General features: G+C 31.7%; 1 protein-coding gene across 1 annotated transcript in view; it reads left to right on the top strand.

Moving 5' to 3' along the window:
- Positions 1-26,591, top strand: part of LOC132740288 (uncharacterized) — a 32,193-nt gene extending 5,602 nt beyond the window's left edge. The window contains exons 3-14 of the mRNA XM_060728168.1: positions 5,428-5,490; positions 5,751-6,381; positions 8,213-8,476; positions 9,079-9,348; positions 9,554-10,104; positions 10,307-10,480; positions 12,341-12,445; positions 13,070-13,109; positions 13,944-14,009; positions 14,544-14,969; positions 15,228-15,345; positions 24,178-26,591. Coding sequence (XP_060584151.1) covers positions 5,479-5,490; positions 5,751-6,381; positions 8,213-8,476; positions 9,079-9,348; positions 9,554-10,104; positions 10,307-10,480; positions 12,341-12,445; positions 13,070-13,109; positions 13,944-14,009; positions 14,544-14,969; positions 15,228-15,345; positions 24,178-25,039 — 3,519 coding nt within the window. The 5' untranslated portion in view covers positions 5,428-5,478 and the 3' untranslated portion in view covers positions 25,040-26,591. The remainder of the gene's footprint in view (positions 1-5,427; positions 5,491-5,750; positions 6,382-8,212; positions 8,477-9,078; positions 9,349-9,553; positions 10,105-10,306; positions 10,481-12,340; positions 12,446-13,069; positions 13,110-13,943; positions 14,010-14,543; positions 14,970-15,227; positions 15,346-24,177) is intronic.
- Positions 26,592-27,490: the final 899 nt, after the last annotated feature.

Genomic DNA, 27,490 nt, shown 5'->3' with positions numbered 1-27,490 from the left:
AAGGTGATTTTAATATGGCTTAAAAAGGGAAACTGACTGCATGTGTCTGGAAGGACAAAAAAAACATATATTTACCTTGTCCACAGCTGAAAATCCAGTAAGTTGAACAAGTTCGGTATTACGAAAAAACAAAACAAATTGAAGCCCCTGTCATTATTCCCGAATACAATAACAATATGAATGGAGTCGACCACGCAGACCAACTTAGGACAGAGTACAGCACGTACCGTACATCCAAGAAGTGGTGGCTGTATCTCTTTTGGATCTTTTTCGATGTCGCAGTGACAAATGTTTTCATTATAATGAAAGAATCACAACAACACCAGAAAAAAACGGGAAAAAACAAAATACGCACAATGGCAGAATTTCGTTAGGCTCTCGCCAAGCAACTTATCGTTGATTATATCGAAAATGAAACAGATGCACTGACAACTGTGAATGCAGGGCATTTTCCTGCTAAAACTAAAAAACGTGGTCGTTGTAGACACTGTTCAAAAAATAAAATAAGAAAGGAAATAATAAATATGTGTAAACATTGTGGAGTGCATCTGTGCATTGATTGTTTTCAAGGTTATCACAGAGATCTTATGAAACTAACAGGAAGATGTCATGTATATATCTGTGTATATGTTTATTAGAAAAAGACAGAAAAAAAACAAATAAATAATCAGGATTTGATTTATAAAACAAAAGACTGTGAGTTACTGAGTATAATGAAATATATAAAATGAAAGTGTTGACTAAATAATTAAAATTGATAAAATAGTTCTCTGAATTATTTGCATGACTGTTATAAAATAGAGTAAATTATTTTTAACTTGTATATATAATTCATTTATTTGAAACAGATAAAAACTTTAATTTATTATTATTATTAAGAATTAAAAGACAATTGTTTTGAAGTCTATGTACAATGGAAAGAGTGTAAATTTGAACAATAATTGCAAGTGTGTAGGTGTGAAATATTTTGCAAGGATTACAATGATAATGGATTTAATTATAATAATTGTTTACTATGAAATAAACACTTCAAGTGGAAAAACATGTTGTATAAATGTTTTCTGTTTTTAAATGTTTCTAATGAATTAAAACTAATTATTGTTGATATTTAATAAAAAAGATAACTGTTAATTGCTTTCCTCTTTAATTGTGTGGGTTTATCCGATATCTCATACATAAAAATTATACCGCCATGTGGCTTATTCAATTGTCAGCATGTGTGTCAAATTTATTGTTAATTGGGTCATAAATTTGTCAATTATAGCCATTCAAGTAAAGTACCCCAATAAACAGTGTACCAATAGATCACAACATTCAATTAATCTTAGGGAGACAGTGTAGATAAAATCAATAAAATACACAGGGGATGGCTTATCAGTTCTTATCAGGGGGCAAGTGGACACTTACTATCTGGGGTCAATGAGTTAAAACCACTTAGTGAACACATTGGTGGATGAATAAAATTTCAAAAATTTTAACATATCAATATTTGAATTTTCTCATCAGCCAATTCTAGGCAGCGTTGAATTTAGCTTGTACTCTCTAGTTCCGTCCATGGAAATGTCCAATCTAACCGAGCCTGCAAGATTTTTAATTCTGCCGAGTTCTTGTTAATTGGTTTACTGGGCTTTCCTTTGCCTGTTAGGCAGTTTGACATCATAAGTAAACTTAAATTTTGAAACGTCCAGTTAACTTTTGATGCTTTTCTGAAATTGACAGCAATGTTCGGTGGTTATGAAAATTACATAATGTTGTGAAGATCTATAGGTGTTTGCCAAGACAAGCCGTTCTACTCCTAGATTTGCCTTACCTTATGTTTTGCCCCACTTATCAGCTAAGTAATGTCGTGTAAAAAGGTTACTTATCCGTTCAATACGCCCGACCCCCCCCCCCCCAAAAAAAGGAGAATAAAAGAATCGGCGTTTATTGTTATGCACGTTGTCATTCATCCATTGGCCAGGTATCCACCCCAGGTATTCTCTTGATCTACATAGACTCTCATATGAAAACTATGCTGAAGTTAAGATATTTTGTATGTAGCATTGCCCTGTGGACATCTACAAAACTGATAACCATGCCCTTAAGGTCAATGTTTGCTCCAACCAGGGTATCGCTCGGTTTATATAGATTTCCATAGAAAAACACATTTTTGTCTCACTTTGTGACACTACGATGCTCTGAGCTACAAATATGATAATAATCATGCTTATTGAATCAATATTGACCCGCGTCCGGGTTAAATTGAAAGTATGCCCATCTAAGTGTACATGGAATTTCAGTCAATGTCACTCATACAATTTTAATTGTAAAACTTTCACCGTAACAACATAATCCTTCTCAGGATCCTGTGCGTGGCTTATTGCGTCGCAAGCACCTTGTTAGTCATTTTGATATTAGTGATTTATATGTAAATAGCTAACGGGTTCATTTTGCCAGGCTCATTTTGGCAAATTCAACCCATATTTTTACGCGCTTTAGAAAAGTGTTAAGTATCTTAAATTGTTTAACCCATCACTTCATGAGCATTTTTTTAAATTTTTTGAAAATTAATCATCACTATCGTTATCATATATATTATACTCATCTAGGCACCATCATTATCATTATCAACGTTGCTGGCGTAACCATTATCGTCGCCGTTGCTATCATCATAATCATAATAGTATTACGAGTTTTATCCTCATATTATCTTAAAGAACATTTTGCTCTTAGATGAGGCGTTCAATGGCAGTCATATTCACTGACAAATTTACTGACCATTTGTACAATGAAGAACAATACTGAAATTTGAAGCTATATTTTATGTCGCATTAGACTTGATAAAGCTGCATATATATAATAATTCGTGTGTCATACATGGACCTCTGGTCATTTCAAAGCGCATGGTATTTGGATGGGTCAAAGCTTTAAAATCTAGAAAATGATGTGTCAAGGATGACTTCCGTTCAGGTAGGCCTTCAACATCGTTTACCATGGCAAGCACTGCTGTTGTAAAGGTTATAACAAAACATGATTCAAGATTGTCAGTAAAGGATATATTTGTTGTACCGAACTATCAGAAAGAAATATGTATTCATGTCATCGTGACCGAGTGTTTGGTCAAAGAAGTTTGGCTGCAGATAAGTACCCCCATTTGCTCAAAAAGGAGCAAAAGTAACAGCGCCCGCCTTAAATATGCAAACGATATTCTAAAAACATAAAAAAATCGCCATTTTCAGATTATGTCGATAATGTCGATAACAGTGTTTTCGAAAAGATAAAAGGTCTTGTATTACCAAAAGGACCATCAGTATAGAGAAGAATTTCTTCTATTCCAGTGGAGAATTTGTTCAATTGCCTTATCAATCTCGTCATACAGTCCCATGCTTCCTGCGACTTGTTTCTGTTTTCAAGGCTTAAAATATGCCTTCTGGTAAAAGTAATACGTCCAGGAGTTCTTTAAGCAAGGCAATCTTTCAATGTCTGCAACAATTTCAAAAAAATAATATTATTATTCAGCTTTTTGAAAGTGGACAGAAAGATAACAAAAATGTAGTTCGGTAGTGGATACATACTTTAAATGTTTGAAATAGACACCATTCTCACAAAACGTTATAGTTACAAAATTTTGAGACCAGTGACAGAACCTTTTAAATGACCCTCGTAATTGCCATTACTGTTTCCTACCGCAGGCTCAAAAATAATGTTGGATAAGTATGCAATCATTTGCGCAGAAAATCAGAACTACTTATTTTCATGAAAGCTGGATAGGTGGAAATAGAACCAAGATATAACCAAATAAAATGTTTTTAAATTTTGCAATGGCAAGTTAGTAAATATCTGCCATGGTACTTTTATTGCTCCAGTAAACATTTGCAAAAGTAAAACAAACAACAAAATGCATTGGAAACACATTCATTTTATCACAAGTATATATTAAATAAAATATCACTCTATGTTACAAAAAATTGGATATGAACAGCAAAATCTTTATTGTAACTTAAAGTTTAGCAATGCATATAAATGAGTAGAATGGCAACCAAATGGCATGTGATATGTCTTATTTTAAAGATCACTTTTTTAAATGGTCCATCGATTCCTATAGCACACGAGCTATGTTGTCATTTTCAAAGCAAATATTCGGTTTTAATTTGCCTACCTTTTAAATCTGTCAAAAGAATTAATATAAGTGTGTGTGTTTTGTTGAGAAACTTTAAAATCACTTTGATGTTCAAAAAGGGGAATGTTACGAATATGTAGAATTAAGAGTTTATCTGGCGTGCTTTTGACGAAAATGCATTGTTAAATATTTGCTCAGCACACATCACAAGATATTATAATATTATAACAGCTAAAATTCGATACATTGTATATAAAAGGCAAAACCAACTTACCTAGCTAGGTATATTGTAGTGAAGTTCTATATAAAACGAGTTCCTGCTGTTCAGTCTTAGGCCTGCTTTATGGTTCCCATAACACTTCAAAACATTGTGACTGGAATAAATAGTATACGAGATAAAAATCCTAATCCTTTAATTAGAAAGGAATACTGTTAAGTTAGTGAAATTGTTTTTGAAAATTTTATATAGTTATGTGCATGGTTGGGTTAAGGCCTTTGACTTATGTAATTAACAAATACTCTTAAAATAAAACAAAGTTCATAACAAGAGAAACATTATTAGTTACTGGAGGTTCATAATATTTTTTTCTTTCATTTCATTTAAACTGTATTTTTCACGGAAAGATTTCATACAAGATACAGAATTGACATGAACTATACAGACGATGAATTAACTGCAGTTACACACAGTACATTGCCCTGTAACGAAAATTTCACGGGAAACGTCACTGTGAATATAATCATATGTAGCAAAATCTTCAGTATAGCAATTATATAAATATCAAAAGTTTCAATCAAAGATACAATATTTTGTGACCTTATTTGAGCTGATTTAACAGTAAAGTAGTGGAGTTACATTTCACTGACTTTTATAGGTTATTTGCTTCAACTATTTCCAACAATAGCTCCTTCAACAGGAGGATTGGACGGACTGAGAACCATGTACACTTTATATTACAAACTGTAAAATATACGTATGAACAGTTAACAGTCTTGATATCCAAGACAATGTTTTTTAAAACCAAAGTCGGTTGTAAAAATGAGACAGAAGTTTGTAACAATATGATATAATCCTCCCGGGAAATACTGATGGTTTAAAAATGATACGAGGGATGACATCTTAACTGTTTTTCACAAATATCTGTGTTTCATTATGAATAAATACCGAATTTTCGACTAACTGTTACAAATCGGAACAAGCATTAAATGAATTCTTACATTCGACTATTGAACTCGAGAAATTACACTTATATTTAAATTTATACATATATTTTAATGTTTTTGTTGTTATTATTGAAATAAAATATTAATGATTGTTCTATCTTCAGAGACAATAACATATCATCCTGATAAGACAAATGGGAATTTAAGCGTATGAGATGGAACCATCGGTAATATCATTTATCATAATTTTTATATTTACATTCCTTTATAGATTACGCATAATATATAGTTGCAAAATATTTGTTGTTACTTATTTTTACTTTATTGATATGCTTGTTTTGCTGATTTTTGAATTATCCAAACGGAATGTCATGGTATTTTCAAGTAAAAAAGCAGACAAGGTTGCACAAAATGAAATATCAAATCGAATTTTGAAATGCATTCATAGGAAAGCAAACCTCTAAGCCTTTTCTAATCATTGTTACAGAAGAGCTGTGATATCACTAGAGGGCATGAACACTACCTTTGTCATATATTATTACTGGAACAAGCTTCGCCCATCGCATTAAAGGCCATAATTAAAAAGGAAGAGAAAACATGTGGAAAAAGTATTGGTACTTTGCTAAATGAGAATAGAGATGCCTTTAAGACCCTGTACGAAACAGAGTATCCTCAAATATTTCAAGAAGAAGATGTCAATGACGACATTGATACGTGGAACACTCTTCAATTATGTGCTGTGATATTAGTTTTGTTTAAATCTGATCTAACTGAACCAGAAGTTAAAGCCATTCAATGTGTATATGATCAGAGGAAAGATATTGAACAATACACCGAATGTGCCTCCCTAACATTCAATACCTACAACGAGAAACAACATTTATTGCACGATCAATTACTCGAGTTGATAACGCTCATAGACGACCAAGCTAATCTTGATTGTAAACGTATGATGTTTTCATTTGAATCAAAATCAATTAAATTAAGCGAAACACAGATAGACAAACTAACACAGACAAATGATATCAAAACTCATCTTAAAATTGCAATTGATGTAGATGTCGTAACAGAGAATGATATCATTTGCGAAGAGAACCACCAAAAGCTCCAGACCAATGGTAAGTATTGTGTTACAGTATGAATTTAATTTTATTCATATGGTTATCTTGTATGCAAATACATTACTTTATGAACATGTTTGTATGCAAGTTTTCAATTTGGCTATAGCGATATAATTGTTTAAATAGCCAGGATCGAATATAAAATTAAATTAGCATTCATGTGTGTATATTCTAAATTTGTATTCAACATAAGTGAAACTGATACAATACATGGTCAATCAAATGATATGTAATACATTGTATGATATATGCAAAGTATATCATAACATATGAGATCGTGTTCAATTTGATAATGGTACGAGCAGTTTAACGCCTCGGGTAACAGTTTTTTACGATGGATGGTATTTTTACTGTTCCTCACAAAGCCATTTGTTATTTATTACCCCGAACGAATACTGCAATAATCTGAAAAGTGCAACTAAATTTAACTGTTACAAAATTGAACCAATAGTAACAATAACACAATTGTTCTTGTCGTACAAGTTGTAAGGTGAAGTTGTAAAGTTTTTTTTTCTTTAATTCTTTAAGGATATGATGATTTAAGATATCTACCAGTCATAAACATACATAAGCTGTGTTTGTATCATAGTTTGGGGACCTTTCTGTTGAAAAAGTGTCAGAGTTAAATCCTCTACATATACATGCACAGTGCGGTAACTGGAGTGCAGGTATCAGTTACCCGCACTCCAGATCATGCCCGTTGATTGGCTCATTTTTGCTGGGGTTGACATATTTTGACGGCAGAGAAAGGGAAAGCGGCAGAAATATCATATTCAGATGCTCGATCATTGGTTACTTTTTCCCGGGGTTTAAAATTGTGACAACAGGGAACGTGTTTTTATGTTTGAATATGATACAAAAGAGAAAGAACACCAAAACACTCGGCAATCTGATTTATACTCGGGGGCTACGCCCCTTCGTACAAATCAGATAGACTCGTGTTTCGGTGCTCTTTCTATTACTTGTATCATAGTTTGGAGACCTTTCTGTTGAAAATGTGTTAGGGTATTAGTTACCCGCACACCAGAGCATGGCCATTGATTGGCTCATTTTTGCCGGGGTACATATTGTGACGGCAGAGAAAGTGAAAGCGACAGAAATATCATATTCAGATGTTCGTTCATTGGTTCATTTTTGCCGGAGTTTCATATTGTGACAACAGGGAACGTGTTTTTATGTTTGACTATGATACAAAAGAGAAAGAACACCAAAACACTCGGTAATCTGATTAATACTCGGGGGCTACGCCCCCTCGTACAAATCAGATAACCTCGTGTTTCGGTTCTCTTTCTATTACTTCATTTCCATTTCGATGGTATCCTACAATTGTTTACCACAATTGTCTTGTTTCATTGATTAAATTCGTGAAATAATCTTTTTTGCATGCTTTTATCGTCTGCTTGTTCCATTTTGACACATAGTAAATCCAATGCAATAACTTCCTAAGAAAACTAAATTTTATTTCTTACTATTCAATGTTTAACCAAAAGACAATTATGACGCAAAAAACTTTCAAGATGCAAACAACTAACATTTCTGTCTTTCAATAGTCTATCTGGTAATGGCCCTTTGTGTTGAAAAACGAGAAAAACCAATGACTGCCATTTTTGTTTTAGAAAATAAACCACGTGACCAGATTTTATACTAAAAAAAAGTACTATTACCTATGTAACCGAACAAATTTCTTATTTACGTAGTACACTTGCATTGACTGTATTAATAACTCCCAGTAACCTATGGGAAATTAACATTTCCAAAAAAGTCAGGGGTGATTATAACTTGATATACCTGAATTATAATCTTATAAACAAAATACAATATACTTCAGGCCAAATGTTCATTGAAGAACTTCAGAACAAATATGTCTACATCAATGATTCAGCTATTTTGACTTGTAAACTCAACCTTCCAACAGATGGAAATGTTGAATGGAGGAAAGATTTCAAGCCGGTTGAAATTTCAAACAATCTTATGGTCATGAGCAAGAATGGCAATCATTGGTTAGCGATTTCCCATGCATCATTGGAAGATACGGGTCAATATACGTGTGTATGTGGCCATATTTCAACATCAGCTGATCTTACTGTTATAGGTATGCTTTAATCGAATTATAACAACAATACGTTTGTCCTTTTTCAATGCTTTAAAACAGATTAAGAAATAACTATAGTTTACCATAGCACTATTCATAACTTTCAATCTAGGAAGCAGACCTAGTGTATGAAAATTATAACCAGAGGACGAAGATTTTAGATTAAACTTAAGTTTGATTGTCTATCAACTTTATATATTTGTAATTTAACAGTACATTTGATTAGAAGTAATCAAAATGACAATAGATTAAATAAAATGTAAATGTATGATAGCACCATGGGCGAATATTGGTAAGAGTCTATTCCATAATGGTTGTTACTTTGGTTACAAGGGCTGGGGGCATAAATATTTGTACATTCACGGCAAAGATCATGTAAGGAAAATTTTGTTCTGACAACATTATTTTGGATTACTTTGAGTACATCATTGCGAACGACAAAACGTTTGCTTCATGCAATAAATCATTTTAATGTACGATTTATTTTCAATACTTATATGTATGTAATTTTTTCATACATAATCGCAATATTAGATTTAATATCAAATTACAAAATTAAGTTTGGTTCGTTCATTTATCATTATCACATCCTTCTGTAACAGATGAAGCATTAAGTGTGGTCGTTCATTTCCCAGTCAAGATTGAGGTTATTGAAAATGGAAACATTGATATAGAGTGTAAGGTGAACCTGCTTACGAGTAAACCTGTTTGGCGACACAAAGGAAAACTTCTACAATCGTCTGGTAGAAAGGTTATACAAGCAAAGGGTTCTACACACAAATTGATGATCATGAATGTAACATTAGACGACGAGGGTGAATATACAGTTGACTTTGGGAATGTCTCATCTAAAACAACAGTTCAAATACAAGGTCAACATATATAAATGTTATCTTCGTTTTTGTAATACCTACACTATTTATATAGCTGGTTTTAATCTCTATCAGGTCCTTAAAAGTCGTTAATTTTATTTAATTGGTTTGGGTCATAGGTGGTAAATCTAAATAGCAAACAATGCACTTGATTTCATACCGATACCAGAAAATCATTGGTGCAATTTTCTTCAATTTATTTTAGGGGAAACAGACCTTATACACAGAAAACAGATAACACAAGAATTGTACAGAAATTGGATGAGAGGAGCTCTAGCGTTAAAATATTTAAAAATCGGGTTAGAGGGTTTTTCCGACAAAGTTGTTTACAAACAACATAATGATCTAATGAAACTTGGACACTCCTGCAACACTTGTACAGAGGAAAGTCTTCTCCCACATAAACAAGATCAATGCCCACGACAAAGAAAACATCAATGTTTATGTACCAAAGTTCAGAAACAGAAGTCAAGACAAATGTGTCCAAATGGGGGATTTTATGGCAACGTTTATAATCAAATAGTTTATAAACATCGTTTTCAAGATCCATTATTCACAAATACAGATATCCAAAAATGGAGCAGTGATGCGTGGAGTGTTGCTACATGCTTTGTTTCTACTACTGGCTACAAATGCAAGCGATCAGCTAAAGAGGTCGACTGTTCCGGTTTACTTAGTATGTGTATAAACAACATTGATATAGAAATAATGCTTGGAGGAGTTACCATCGATGGAAAAATAGATGCCTTTGCAAAGGTACACATCTTCACCACAGTAATCACTTATTGTTGTATGTAATTTCAATTGAACATTGTATATACATGTATATATTTTGCATTTATTATGCAAGTCTAGAACAGTCTTTTCGAATTTGTTTTAAAATTGATTAATTTATAAGTGAAGTTTTTTAGCAACAAATTAAAATGAAACTTTAGATACTGAAGTGTTATTTTTACAGGCAAGGGAAGCGAGGAATGATATTCTTCACAGTCCAAACTATGAACTATCTGAAAATGAACTAAACAAGTTTATCAGAATGTTCAAAGAAGTACTAGAAATCAAGGACAAACGTGGTAATACACCTTTGAAAGGGGAGCCAGGCGTAGAAGGAGCATTACGTTTACTAGATATGGTAATAATCATATTGGAATTATATAGTAGTACTAGAAATCGAAGACAAACATGGCAATACACCCATGAAAGGGAAACCCGGTGTTGCACACGCATTACCTTTACTAGATATGGTAATTAACCTATAACAATAAAGACAATATAAGCCGATTTGGGATATATTCTATTCGCTTTTATTAAAATTTGTGTGGATTAAAGCGTATTTCTCTCTAAATTAAGAATATGTTAATCACATTGGTACTCGTATTTGTTGCATATTATTCTTTAGAAAATTCTGTATGCTTGCTACTTGTTATTTTGTAACAAATGTATGATATAAAATAGTACGTTCAGGTCTTTTTGCATAAGTGTTAAAACATTTTATTGTATTCAGTAATTACATTATTGACTATAATAGTAAATACATTATTGACTATAATAGTAAGTACAATATCTTTGTCTGCTCTAACATTATAATGAATCACTTTGTAAACGTGAGCTCGTTACTGTTTGACTTTTCACACATATACACAGACAATTATTTGGATATTAAAAAGCTTGCAACAATACAGGATAAAAAATGATCAACAAAGCTTATTACATGTAAATAGTTCGACAGTTTGTTGTACAACAAGATTGCATGTGTGAAAAATGCTATGTCACCGTATTAATATACCACTTGATAATAGTGCATGAACAGAAGACTTTTTCTGTTTGCATGTTTTGATATCAAAGTTTAATTTTACACCTAAAACTGTCCACATGATCCAAATTTCATACTTGTAATCAAAGGACAAAAACAACTTAACCTGTCATAATTTAGGTCAGCTGCATGCAATATATTAAAATTCAATTTAACATCTCAAAGTGTGCACATGGTCAAATTTTATGGCTGTACATCAAAAGACAAAAAAGCAGGTCGCCGTCTCCTTGGGCAAGGGAAGACGCAAATGTTAAATTGTCCGCGTCTTTTGAAGAAAAAAGGGGAATATAGAAATAGGCTCCGTCCGTCCATCAGTCCGTCCTTCACATTTTAATGTCCAGTCCATTACTATGTCATTTATCAAAGGAATTTCAAATTACTTGTCACAATTGTTTGTTATGATAAGACAATGTGTCATGCACCCTTCCTCCAAGGTCAATGTCACACTTGTAGATTAAAGGCCAACGTTGTATTTTCGAGGGTATATGTCGTGCTCTGTCAATTTATTTCTTATCAATGAAGGGATTTTGAAAGCTTTTGGCACAAATGATAACAATAATGAGACAATGTGTCATGCGCTAAAACCAGTCGCCTACGCATACCCCAAGGTCAATGTCACAGTTGGAGGTCAAATATTAACATAGTCTCTTACAGGGTATATTTTGTGTCCGGTCCAGAACTTCTTTATATATCAAGGGAATTTGAAATTATTATGGCAAAAATGTTCACAATAATAAAACAATGTGTAATGTTTGAACAAGAATTTTTGTAACATAATTACCAACGTCCCCGCCAAAGGGAATTTTATATAAAAGACACAATTTGAAATAGCACAATTTTGTGTTTTATGTAAAATTCCCTTTGGCGGGGTCGTTGGTAACACACACGCACACACACGCACGCATACACACGCACACACACGCGCACGCGCAGACACAGAGGTGAATCGCTATATTCCAAAGCCATGTAGATACTGCAGCGGCAATAAATTTAAACTAGATAAATCTTAAGTTCATTTATACCTATCCATGTATTACTTCCTTTGCTTTCAAGTGGGGGAGGATCCCTTCCATTCTTATAAAACAATGTGCCAAATGTGTTTTCAATTATTTTTGTATTGACATGAAAATTGTTCAAATGAGTTTACGGACCGGAGTCCTATCATAATTTCTTTTACAGGTGCAACAAAATCAAATTGAGATGAACCTTGAACGTGACGTGAGAGAATTGAGAGAGCATGGCATGTTTAGATTAGAAGAGAAATACAAGACAGCAGAAAAACAGGCAAGTTTTATATTTATAGGTAATGCATTTGAATTTTGTTGTAACATGATTTTACCGCGTACGGCCTTTTATAGGTAAGGGAATATTGATTTTTAAGTCTCATGAAATTTATAATTGTTTCAAATGTCTTTGAAAAATACTGCGATTCTTAAGTTGCTACTCTGTTTATTGTATACGTATGATTACCGAGAAAGTCATGTTAAAATTTGTGCATTTAACCTGTCATTTTTACATGTCTCTCTGTTAAAAATCATGCACGCTTGAATATAAAGCCTCGTTTAGATATTTTGTAGCTTAAAGAAACACTTATGCGTACAATACATTCGTGAGTATTGGAAAACATAATTTTTTAATGACAAAAAAGTGTTATGCTGTAAATGTACTTTGTGGTCATTAACTGTTCTTATCTTCTTACTTCTATCTAAGGTAACCAAAGGAAGTTTTTAGACTAGGTGGTATCCGAACATTATCAGTGTTGCGTAAGTATCATATTAGGCCTAAGAGAATGAATATTTCCACATTAAATATAATTACAATTTTGTTCTTTCTACGACATGTTGATACACGATTAGTGCATGGTTCGAAATATATATATAATGCAACATTTTAACCTTTTTTCTTCAGCGTGAACTGAAACTTCAACTTATAGAGCAACAAATAAAAGGTTTGTCCTTGACTATTAATTTGAACAAATAAGAGTTTATCCTTATGCAAAAAGTCTTCCAGGTCATTAGACCATGTTTCGAATCTAAAAGTACGTGCTTTCGAGAAACATGCGTAGTTCAAAAATCCTGTGTACGTTTGAAAAGAATGACAATTTTTCCTTTAAATTCAACGAATTCATAAATTGGTTCTTTTTAATGATAGAACGGTTGGATTCGACAAAAGAGTAACATTATGCATAATTGACAAAAGGTTTTAAACATATGTTATACTGATATACTCGTACAAAATGTATAAATACCTACAAAGAGAAAGAAGAATTAAAAAAAGAAGCTACAAAGAGAATCAGATTTTGAAATGAAAATGTTGTTTGAATAGACATTTATCAGGAAATAGGTGTTTGAGGATTTCACACTATAATAAATTTATATGAATGAGGTCATGCAAGAAATATTTTCCTTACAAAACGTCTTTATTTCTATAAAAATAAACAATGAAAAGAACATCAAATTTAAAAAAAAATAATGTTGCTTGTAAAAGAATAATCAAGAAATAATTATCGTAATTTTAATTAATAGAAAACATTCCCGAGTTTGCAGACTTTGTCTTTAAGTGGCTTGTAACTATAAACAGAAACAGTGTTGTTGTTCTTGTTTTAAAGTTAAAACCCATAGAGGTTGGGATGTCGAAATTATCTTGCAAAATATCTGGCCTAAAGATGTATTCTTTCCATTTATATACATGCCGAATTAATTAAAAATAGGATATGCATATACTCTGTTTAACATTATTGAATATTATAAACATAAATTTCCATTATTGTTTTTATTTACAGATAAAGAAAATGAGCTTCAGCTTATGCTAAATCTTAGATCTGCGGGAAAACAAAAGAATCTTAAAGGTACTTAATGAAAAATAAATACTTAAAAACCTTTGACTTCACCGCTCTTATTTGGTAAGAATTAAAGATTTGTTAACATTGAAAAGAAGACAAAAGGAAAACAGATTAAGAACATAAGGTTATTTGATATATTCCTTTGTTTGAGGACTAACACGAGAATGTAACTAAAACGAGTTGAACTAGCTATATTTGAAATATATCAAAAATTCATAGTCAAAGAACAATTTACTTGTTGTTCTTGCATAAAAACTGCGCACGTAGGGGTATATTAACGAAGACGGAAACATGCTTTTACAGATACAATTACGCAAGCATGCACTTTTTTAATATGCATGACTCAGGGCGCCATGTATAACGGATATAAACGGCAAGTCATGACGACACCTGTGTTACAGTTATGTGGAAAAATTAACGAAACGCAAATGTGACTTATTGAAGAATAGCGATACTACAGAATTTGTGCCTGCATTATATCTGCATATTTTGATCCATGTTAAAGCGTGCATTAATTCTTTATGTTATGTTTTTTTTCAGAGCACTTCTTGCTTGATCTACAGATAAATGTTATTGCTAAAAATTGTGAAAAAAGTGCTGAAGGGAATCAACGAGTTTATGAAGTAATGAGAGATTATATTAAAGATAGAGATGATATGACTAGTTCGCCTTTGGATGAAAAATCAACTGATACACCAGTCTATCACCTCGTAAATTTCATACAGGCCATGAAGGAATGCAGGATCGTTGATATTTCTACCACTGACCAATCGTCAATAGACATACAAATCAACTGCCCCAATTCGAAGGCCATGGAAGATTTTCTAAAGTCTATCATCAGAAACGAATTTCAACAAAAACTGTTTGACCTTAGACGATGGCTGCATGTGAAATATGACATTGAATCGCATGACATAATTGCCAATTGCTCATCAAATAGCATAGAGAAAGCAAAACATCATCTGCGTAAGTTTAATATGAACAATTAAGATATATGATATATTTTATATTTTACAGTGTTTTCTGCTCCAGTCGTTAGATTTGTAATTAGTGCATATTAAAAGTATTAATTGTCTGATTAAATCAAAAGTAATAAATAAATATTTTGCTCATGTCGTTAAGATATCTTAGGATTATAAAATAAACTTAATTCGTTGATATTTTTTATTTTGTAAACTCAAATACATGTACGGATATTTGAAAACGTAAATCTACTGTTTTCAGACTTTACTGACTTTACCAGAACAATGACATGTGCCGAGCATCAAAATACACAATGTACTCTCTATTGTCCTGACCATGACACATTTTTATGTACAGCATGCAGGGAATCAACACATAGGTAATTATACATTTCTTACAATCAGTTATTTATAGTGGTTAATATGGTACAACAGGTATCATATTAAACAAACGAATTTTAAAAGCGTGCAACAATGAATGTTAACTTATCTATCAGACACATTTAAGTTTGATTTCTCTTAAATTACTTGAGAAAAAAATAGAAAAAAGTAAAGTTTGACTAAAAATAATCATTCGATATCTTTTATTGAAATATTTCCACCTGCCATAAAGGATCTGTGCATCTCTGAAATAGATTTATAATTGAGACTTCTCTAAAATCCAATTGTTGGTAAACTATGATTAATGACAACAAAAACGTGAGCAATCGTTGAATCCCTTTCATACGACAAAACAACTTTTATTGACCCGACACTTTTATTCCTCAATTTATTTGAAAGCGTTCGACAATGACTGGCAACTCATCAGTCAGAAACATTAAGGTTTGATTTCACTTAAAAATTTGTAAACAAATTAGAATCATTTAATCATCTGATACTTTTATTGACCCGATACTTTTATCCCTAATTTTACCAATCTGAAACAATTTTAATTTATTTGGATAGTAAGACGAATAAAACATCATGTAATATATTTCCCTTGATAAGCATTTGAGTGTCGACGGAATTATAAGTCTTCTTGTTACAGCGATTGACCGAAATCACATTTGGTCTACAATAAGATACAGGTACAGTGAGTGACTAAATGGTTTCGAAACACTGGAGGATTTTTTATCCAGCAGGTGATGCGGTTTTGACAGTTAACAGAGTAATACTTATTGAAGAGAGTATCCGCCAGTTCGTTTATAATGTGAAAATTTTCTTATATGAATTAAGAATAATATAATAAAATTTGAATCGGAATCTTTTATCTTAATTCGTAGTATCATCTTTTATGTGAATATGATAATCATTATTATTGTTTAAAATATGTTTTTATTTTATGAATGTACAATTTATTTCTCATAAAAAGAGGATATTGAATAACTGTAGTATTAATATTAAACTTATTGAAAGAGTTGAATAAAATCATATTATGCGAGCCTCTGGCGAGCATGATATTACTTTATTCAACGAGTCCAATTAAATTAGTACTGAATCTACACGATTATAATATTTTATTTGTCACATACATAAAATAAGAACGTTAACTTTTTAAAGAAGCCATTTTTCATTTACGCGCCAATAGTGTAACGCTTACATTAGCGAGCTTTAAAATAAGCTATGTTTATATACAGCGCAAATGACGTCACGTCAAAGTGTAAAAATGTTTTTATTAAATGGCTTTATTATATGATCTAAATATAGCTGCTATCTGATTGGTCCAAACAGAAGTCAACATAACTTTCTATAAAATCATATTCACTTGGTGTAGTATCATATTCATTTGCTGAATTGGATATTTCCTGTCTAAAAATAGATTGAGACTTATATTCAATGACCATATATCTACGCGTGCTTTTAAAAAGTAATTGTTGCGTTTTGTTCTTTAGAGCATATTTCTCGATTAAAATATCACTACTTTACTATTATATGATTCATTAAAGGTAAAACAGCAATGATGAGTATAAACTCGAATTACTTTGTATGCGCAGCGTTTGCGTAGATGTTGCACGACTAACATGTGTGTCTTTTTTCCCGCGCTTCAACGCAAGAACTTAAAGTTAAAGAGGTGATAGCCGAGGTCAGTATGACTTTCTGCTGGTGAATATCAAATCATATTCAATGGCACATTAGTCAATAATTGAATAGTTTTACACTTATTAGCCGCGGTTTGTGTAATAATGAATTTTAATATAGACATTGCGTTTCATTTTTGCGTTTCTTTTTTAACTTGTAATTGCTGGTATAAACCTTTTGTTATACATACTATTTTCTTGAACCTGACCATAGTCATCCTATTTTGTAAATATGCAAACTATTATTGCATGCTCATCAGTATTGAATTTTAATATCTTATCAGTAATAAAAATTAGCCCTTCTATAACAGAGCTGATAACTCATACAGCTTATTAAAGTAACAACAATTCCCTTAACATATTGACTATTTCGAATGTCATTTTTGTTCAACGGATTTCTTAGAGGCCAATACAAGGTTGCTGCTCGATTGTGCGATAATGGACTTATGATGTCTAAAATGTCATCAGGACCGCAAAACAATGGTGTCTTTTATCGCCAAATAGCGGGCAGCAACCAAGTATAAACGTCGTTATTATCTACGTTTATATATCGCCGTTTATCTTGGTTGTCGCCATTTCTAAGAAACAGACAGTCAAAATATCAACGCATATGTCTGTCAATCAGTTTAACAAACTTGCAAATGATAGCAGGGAAGGGTGCTGACAATTTAAACATATGTTTCTATATAAACACGAAACTTACAGTATTATAGGTACAAAGATTGTGTTTATACATTCGTTATTAATAGCTGTCATACCTACACGGCATTTTTTTTGCATATACAACCCCGATTTCTGCGCGCTTTAAAAATGAATCAATGACAGGAATTAATCGAAATTGAGCGTGGAACTTGTTTTCCCCAATAAAAGTACATACGATAATAAAGGAAATGGATACAATATAAAAGTGAAAAAAAATATGAATAAACCCAGAAATATATATTATGTAAGAAAGGGCGCAAACATTTTTCGTACATAATATTTGTATTTTTTCATAGCAGATCAGGAAATACAATGCTGACATTCAATATCTGTAACAAACCTTGCAATACAAAGTATTAAAACTAGCGATGTAACAGAAAGGAATGTTTTTATTTTGCTACAAGTATTTAACGAATTAAAACGCATTCAAAGTTTTAAAGAAACTTTGACTTATCAAATTGTCAATAAAGTCACAATCACAATTTACGCGTATGAATATTTTTTTTAATCAATGAAAATTGCTCGACTTTTTCCGTAAAGCTTCAGATTATTGTGATCGGAATATAACGCCGCCTAATAGGACATTTAGACCTTCTGAAAAATAAAGTAAGGGATGTTGTCTCTTGGTTAGGACAGGGACGGATTTAGGGCAATCGACGATAATCAATTTTTACCATAAGTAACGGTCTTATTAGTTAAACACCCAATAATTTAATTCACGTAAATAAAGCGCTTTTTTAGCGATGTCGATTACTGAGTGCCTCTATGACCACACTTCAGCGTGTATTACACTGTCGAGTAGTGAATTATTATATACATGCGCATAATTATATTCATATTCTACATGAAAATCAAGGTTTAGCTGTTTTCCTTGTACTGATCACTTATTTACACTATACTCCAGCTCTTTCTGACATGCTTAAAAAGTATGTTAAAGAAACTTTCCTGTGATTTTGTACATTTCTCTCAAGCTTGTGATAAAGTATGGAGGGTGGGTATAAATTGCTCGAAAATTCTATAAATGGTAAAGATTTCATTTATTCGTTTATTTTACATAATTGAGCTGTATCGGCGTCGTTCATTACCGAAATAGGGGTTAGACAGGGTGTAAATTTGTCTCCAGTCCTTTTTTCTATGTACTTAAATGACCTCCAAACTGTTTCACAGAACAGTGGAACTTTTTGATCACGACGATCTTACTTTACAATGCTTTAATGCTTACCATTCTTGTTATTCTTTATGCAAACGACACTATTCTGTTATCAAACATTGCTGACGATCTCCAAATTTGCATGAACCATTTTAATGACTACTGTTATAATTGCCATCTAAAGGTTAACTTAAACAAAATTCAAATACTTATTTTTGATGCTTGGTAAACCAGGGATTTTAGGTTTTATTTAAGAGATGAAAATATTGAGATATCCAATTCTTACCATGACATTCTCTTGCAATGGTTCGTTCCTCAAAGCTAGAAACAAGAATTAAAAGCAATGTATTTACTATCTATCAATAGATCTTACAATTAAACTATTTGAACACATTGTTTACCTTACTAATTTTGACAAATGGATAGGAAATATTTGGAGTTGAAAATTTATATATATACATTTATATATATAAAATTTATATATATATATGAAAAATTTCATAATGAATATCTACGTAAAATAACCAAATCTCGTAAATCGGACAGTATTTATGATCTATTATAATAATAAAAACTAGGATGATCTCATTTAGGAATCGTTTCACTAAGAAAAAATAGAAATAAAATAAAATGCAGTTTCAACTTTACAAATACATGACCAGTTTTCCTAATCATGAGTTTTAATTGACTACTTCTGCATTGTGTTCGTCGCCCTGATTTTTGGCAAATCCAGATCCAAATAAATCACGTGCATATACATAAACTTAAACCTATACATAAAATTAATTTATTAATACTAATGGACCAATTCAAACAGTTTTGGTAATTGCAGCTTCAACATTCAAGTGAGGAAGACTTTTTCAAAATTTTAGAGCAATCTGTTTATATTTCTTTACAGCAAATCATAAACTTCCAGGAGAAAATGATACGACGGTACTTCTAATAATGATAAAAGTCTTTGTACATTGTATAGCGTCAATCAAATTGGTACCTTACAGCATTATTTTTTACATTGTAATTGTTTTACTTATAATACAAATGGCGACAATGCGAAAGTGCGATAGTGCAATGACGACAATACGACAGTGCGATGACGACAGTGCGATAACACGATGACGACAGTACGACAATGCCTCAATGCAATGGCGACAATACGATATTGATAGCACTATCGCGTTGTCGCGGTATCGTTCTGTCGCCATCGCGTTATCGCACTGTTGTCATCACGTTATCGCACCGTCTCATTTTCGTACTGTCGTCATCGCGTTATGGCATAGTCGTCATCGCAGTGTCGTATTGTCATCATCGCACTATCGCATTGTCGCCCTCTTGATTATATAGTGTTAACATGATAGAATATGGGAACATTATTTTTAGTTGTTTCTTTTTCTTTTTGTATACTGAAAAGGAAGCTATAAATTAATAAAAGTTCAGATGAAAATGAGGTTATCTTGACATTTAAAAGATACAAACATATGAAGATAATCGTACATTATTTATATAAACAGACTTAAAATATGTATAAACTATAATTTTGTAATGGAAAATGATGATGATTATGCAACTTTGAAAAGTCTTTTAAAATACATAATGAAAATATTCCTTAAATTCAACTAGTCAGTAGTACATAAGTTTTCTCGACAAACACACAGATAGTTCCTTAATAAACTAATTTGTAAGTACAGGTCTCTATTAAACACTGCTAAAATCACTTTAGTAATACCTATTAAATTGTGATTGGTCATCAGCGGTTTTATTGTTTTGAAATATATAGAATTTATCATATAACTAACATTGTTAAAATTGCTGACCACTTATAAAAGATATTTAGAGAAAACATTATGTTATGCTGATCAGGTTAAACCTAGTAGGATCTGCTGTAAAGTTAATGTTATAGTGAAAATTGCTTATCCGTTATGTTAGATATATAGAATAAATTATGTTATAAATTAAGACGTAAATTTCTTATTTTTTAACAATGTAAGTAAATATAAAAAATTAATAAAACCACTGATGACCAAGTAAAAAGCTAATAGAAATTACTTTATTGAGTTTAGCAGTACATTCTTTTTTCAAAATGAACAATTTTCGCCATTTAGATTTATTAATGAACTATATTTGGATTAATAGAGAAAATTATTTATTAGAAATAAAATGCATATTTTCAAGTTCTGTATTTTCACTATAACAATTTATTCTTCATTGCAATGAAACATATTTTCCATATTTTCACTTGTATCTTGCCGGACAACTTTTTGCATTATATTCAGCCAATATACAAAATTTAAGTGCAAGTATTTCAAATTGTAATGTCAAAAAGAGATAAATATAGAAAACAATACCGCAAACCATAAAATATTTAATTTCCTACCACTCAACAAATATAAATCCTGTATTTATTGGGAAAAAATGAATATTATCTGTGTTCTACTGACCAATTGAATATTTTTGTTTCTTTTAAAAGTCAACATAATACCATTTTCATCTGGAATCTTTGAACTTTTTTAGTTTTACATGTAAAACACAATATATATTCCTGTTGGTTACAATGCGACCGTGCGTTAGTGCGACGACTACAATACGAAAGTGCGATGACGACAATGCGATAGCGCGACGGCGACAACGCAAAAGTACTATCGCACTATCTTATTGTCGTCATCGTACTATCACTTTGTCGCCATTGCACTATGGCATTGTCGCATTAGCGTACTGTCGTCATCGCGTTATCGCACTGTCACCATCGCATTATCACATTGTCGCATTATAGTACTGTAGTCATTGCGTTATCGCACTGTCGCCATCGCACTATCACATTGTCGTCTGTTAATCTCGGGTACATGTTTTCAAATGTACATTTAAAAAATTGTTTGCATTCTTAATGTTTAATAAACTTGGCTATATGTGCATTCTTAATATGGAACAGATTGCATTTATTTTTTCCAGTAATGACGGATACATTATAATTATGAACCGATTTACGCGCGATACTAACGCTCGATTTACGCATCGATGCGTTAAACGGCGGCAATGAGCCATCTATTATAATAACTAGATATAAATAACTTAATCAGAAAACAACATTGATATTCGAATAGTAATTTAAATCATTTAGAAAACTTCAGTTTTTAATGTCACAAGGCATATTAGATATTTGGCGAATATTTCCTTCTATTGTTATTCAGAACCGATACTTACACTCACACTTATTGAGTAAATCCCATATAATTGCCTAACGGTCAAGACTGTCCTCAACCTTTCAGTAAAATTGTGTTCAGGTTATAAAGCAAGTGTCGAGTAAACTCAGTAAATTTGAGAATCTGTAAGATTAAGAGGGGCTACCTTGAGGTGTCCTCAATAAAATGATACTGAATACCACTTACTTTTGAGTATTGATTTTTAATTAAGTTCGTCCCATATACATTTAAGTGCATCATATACGCGAACAGACAGTATTTTTAAAGAAAGTTAATGTTCAAAAACAGATACTTAGTGACAGAGATGATCCCATTTAATATACATTGTATGTCAGAAGTTGAATTTTATCAGACATTTTGATTTTCAAAGGAGTTTGCGCATTATATACCTGGAATGATACAAGTAGAATGAACTATTAAGAGTGTATTCAGCTCGCAGGATACCAGTACTTATGCGAGATAAATGAATTTATATGATTTCAAGTTGGAAATTTCTTGAATTTCCTTTTATACATGAAATAGCTGTTTGTCAATATGACTGTCGATGATCCCGGATGATTTGTCGTATGCGTCTAAATATAGGCCTATGTAATTATTTATGGTATAAACAAATGCCATTTAGTTATAAGTATTTATTGTTTTGTTTATGAAATTTTAAATTCAAGTTATATCACACTGTTTGAATTTTGGGATTGACATAGAATTCCCAATCCATATTATCAATATTTCAAAGGAAACATAACAGAAAAAAATCTTCAAAGCGTCAAAAATAAGCACGGCATAAAGTTAACGTTGATGACGTCTGTGTATTTCAATTAAAAAAATCAAAATCCACATAGCAAAACAATATCTTGAACATTTGTTTAACATGATTTATGTAAAAATACATTTTACTAAACGAGTATAATGTTAGTATTTCAATAGCTGAAACTATATTCTGAAAGTAGCATCAAATTTTTTTGTCAATGACATTTTTAAATGATTTACATTGTTTTGCTATTCTGTCATTTTCAACATTGTTTTGGCTATTCTGTCATAAGATCCAGTTTGTAACTTTCATAACAGCTGTATAATGTTTTACAGGCATTCAAGCATCGCAATCATACAGGGTTGTTTTGTTTGTTTGTTGTTGTTGTTTTTTGGTGGGGATTTTGTACAAAATTTGATAAAAGAAATTAAAAATAGTAAGATTCTATACTCGTATTAGCAAATAACAATTTATGACAAAGACTCAAATAAAACAGTCTTGTGAAAGGCATGTTATGCCTCTTTCTATTTTATTTTTTTAGAAAAATAATCAAAAAATGTAATAATATTTAAAAATGCACTTAAGTATAGTAATGTCTTATGACAGTAGAAAAATGTAAACACTGTAGTATTTTGACTTCCATACAAAATGATAATGCAATATGATTATATCCTTTGCAAATTTTGAGAAATAAAATGATATTATTTCGTAAGCATAATAGGCCTTTAAAAATATCGTTAGATGATTGAAAGAAATGAGAGGTAAGGTTAAGTAAACAAAATGAATGTCACTTTGCATATTGGGAGTTACTTACCGTAAGACTTCTCCAGCGTTACTTGAGGTGACCTTTCCTGAGTTTAAGTCGTGATTGAGATTAAGTATCGTTTCTGAATACTCCATTGTCTTTGTTCAAATCTTAACGTACACGCCCTTTAAGTACATATAGTATTAATAGTTATTGCTGATAGTTAATTTAATTTGAAATTAATCGGTTGCTGTTAGTAAGTAAGTAACGACTTTATTTATGGTGGCTTACACATTCGGTTTTCCAATCGTCCAAGTTGGTCTCAGCTGTAGTACATAATTACAATGAAAAACCTGTTTACATATACACCATATATACACAACATATATACACAGACGTCATATTGCAATGTGTGTCATGTTATTAAATGTCTATAATTGAAGCCATGTCATTAAAACTAGTGTAAAAGTCTATAGAACTTTCTGCACTACGCTAGATGATTGTATAATAATTGTATAGTTAGTATTTGTCGATATTCTTGTTTGTGAAATATTTTTGTATTCATAATCATAAATGGACATTGTGTCAAAAGATCATTGTTTTTCTATTTATACAGCACATGTCTTGGAATAAAAGAAGTTATATCTGAAAGGTCTTACGTTGAACAGAAACGTCGTCTCAACATCAAAAGTCTAAAAGGAACGTATAACGTTAGGATAGAGAAGTCTTTGAGAAATGGAGACAACCATTATCAAGATGTGTGTTATATCACTAGTATGTGCATGCTTCCTAATGATGAAGTTCTCTTTGTTGATATCAGGAATAAAAGACTGACGAAATTGGACTGTTCGTACAAGGTAACTAGTCACTGTGATGTACCTGGAAATCCCTATTCTGTATGTTATATATGCCACGATACAGCTGTTGCTGGTTTAAGAGGCAATACCATACAGTACGTGAATGTGTCAGGTAATATAAACCTAAGACATTTAGTGGAGCTAGATCATGAATGTTACGATCTAGTTTGTCACGGTGACACACTTTATGTTACCAGTGGAGACACAATTTACAAATATGACAAATACTTTAAACAAAAGCAAAGTATCTATCATTATCGTGAGAATCTGGATATATTCTACATACCTTCAATTGGTATAAGTGACAATGGTGAGCGAATCTACTTTGGTACAAATAAAATACTAACTACAATAGATGCCAAAGGAAATCATATATTCAGCGAACAATTAGACATACATGATGTATGTTTTGCTGGTGAAGGTATTGTTCTTGTATTAGATGCAAAAAACAATCTTCATCAGCTGGATTATAATGATAAAAATCATCGGACTGTAGATATCATGCCATTAAATATTGTAGTTCTGCGTTCTTTGTGTTTCGACAGAGAAAGATGTAGACTTATTGTTGGTGGTGATGCAGACAAGATATATGTTTACAAATGCGGGTTTTTGTTAAATTAGTAAATAAAAATGTTTTGGTAATTTTAAAACCAAGAACCAAATGAAAAATGCATTGCTTAACTACTTTTGTTTATCAAATTAATAAGTTTGTAAGTTGGCTTATTTCTTCCTTGAGTCATTGCTTAATATTATGATGCCGCACATATTTATCTTGAATATATTTGTAATTACATGTAACTATATATATATATCATGATAGCTTTTTCATAACAAAGGTTCAATAGTTACAAGTTTGAATCTGTTTAAATTCAAATCAAGACAATTCAACAACAAGACAATCTCGTTAAAGGTCTAACGAATTAATTGAGGATTGATTCATCCCGCATTTTGCCATTTTTACTAACACTCCTTCATGCCTTTTTTTGCAAAATAATAATAAGTTTTAAGGAAAAAAGTAAATAATCGATCATTTATTGGTCACATGAAAATAAAATATCCATTATAACTCATCAACGGAAAACAAACACGACATATGCATTCATCATAAAGACTGCAGTACTATATAAAATGAAATTAACGTCGTATTCAATTATTTCAATACTTCACAGTGGATACATAACAAACCGTGTCCTACTAGGATCTTGCGGGCTAAAAAAACGCGATTTTGCCTGCGCCAAGATCGGTTTGACATGTTTTATTTTGTTTTCGATTGAGTTGTGTGCTTACGTATAGGTGTGTAAATGCGTGCGTGTATTGGTATGTGTGATCCTAATGATAAAATTTTATTTCGAGAATATTAAACGGAAATTGGTGTTAAATAGACATTTGTAAAAAGGAATATTTTTCGTAAGAAATGGTAAATCAGTCGTTACAAATTGCTATCTATATCTACCATGTCCATATAAAAGATAATAACAAATGTTCTTACACTAAAACACGCTTCTTTCTTTGAATTACGCGATTTTAAGCTCGCGTCATCCGGATGAGATACAATCTTTTTACCCATTGTGATACGTTGAACCCATCGTCTGAAAAATCAATCAATTTGTGATCTGTGATACAATCAATCTGTGATAAACTGTTGTGAAATGGATCTAAAAACATGATGAATTGATGAATCATAGCCACGCTCCTTGTGTTTAAATTGATCCCAGAGCAATCTGTTATAGGTGTCGTATTGTTTACCTTTATAAGCATTTTTTGCATTATTATGAAAAAGGTACCTTGGAAAAAAACATGATAACGTCAAATGAATGTACTAATATCAATTAATATAACATATTGCAACTTTACAAAATTGAAAATCGTTTTTTTTTATTATTGGTCGCCAGCATGAAAATTTTTGATCATCATGCACAATGCGCACGTGCTTATTCAATGTTTCATGTTTTACTAGTATTTTGAATACAGGGATGTTGGGGTTACTTTCAGAGACAAACAATAGCGCAAATAAGACGAATTCAATGTCAGTTGTGACAAAATTCAATGCAAAGTTTATCACAATCTTGGTTTTGTTCCTCTAGTGTCATATGTCGCTCTTGGAATTACGTTCCCTGTGTTTATGTGAATACTTATACGAAAACACAAACTGCAAATAAATATTTTTACTCTATTTGTATCAAATAAATCAATATGAACTTTTAAAACACAGCCTTATTTTTTATTCAAAAATTGATTCCTAAAGCTACTCTGCCGCACGTAATGGGTCTAAAACATCAACATAATTTGTTTACAGTTATCAAATATACGTAAGACTACATTTGCAGATTTCACGAGGTCATGTTTCACTAGACGCAGTTTTTTTTCGTTTATACCTCATCACATTTTAACATTTCTGTTGCTATTAGAGTGTACATGTGCTTGTACAACGAGCACCCGAAACTGCGACAATGCAAAAAGGGAAAATGTGTAACGATGCAACGTAGTAAAAAGCAACAATTTGAATCAAGGAATGACTTCTTGCATTTTTGTCTTTTCATATTTTTTTTGTATTTTCGCCGCAGAAAGAGACGAGACATGAAATTAAGCAGTTAAAATATCAAATGTTACTTGTTATCATCCTTCTTTTGTCGCATCAAAAATGTGACGACTCAAAAGCACGATGCGATGACAAAATTTTCTGATTTTGTGATGAAAGGCGAAAATACGACATGAATTGTGAATCGGCCACCATATCATTGTGCCATGCGTGTTATTTTGAATAATGTAACCCTAACACCTCGTACTTAGCATTATAATTGTTCTTGTATCATTACATATTATTGTAAATGCTCTCATTGGATAATTTTGAACAGGCACGGTCAATGTACATTTTATTATTTCATCAATGTCTTGTCGCAAACGATTCATTTATAAACGTATCTTTTACAAAAAGGCAGTGAAACATTCTAAGCAATCAAAAAGAAATAAATAACTGCTACAATATATCAGTATTTACCTAATTACAATTACTTTAAAGGAACGGGATATTTCAGTTCATATTTTTGACATTTAATAACGATAGAACTTTTA

Source organism: Ruditapes philippinarum, unplaced genomic scaffold, assembly GCF_026571515.1.
Source record: "Ruditapes philippinarum isolate M1 unplaced genomic scaffold, ASM2657151v2 ctg10851_1_1_1_1, whole genome shotgun sequence".
Classification (NCBI taxonomy): Eukaryota; Metazoa; Mollusca; class Bivalvia; order Venerida; family Veneridae; genus Ruditapes; species Ruditapes philippinarum.
Note: the sequence above shows the minus strand (reverse complement) of the source record. Positions and strands in the feature narration are given on the sequence as shown.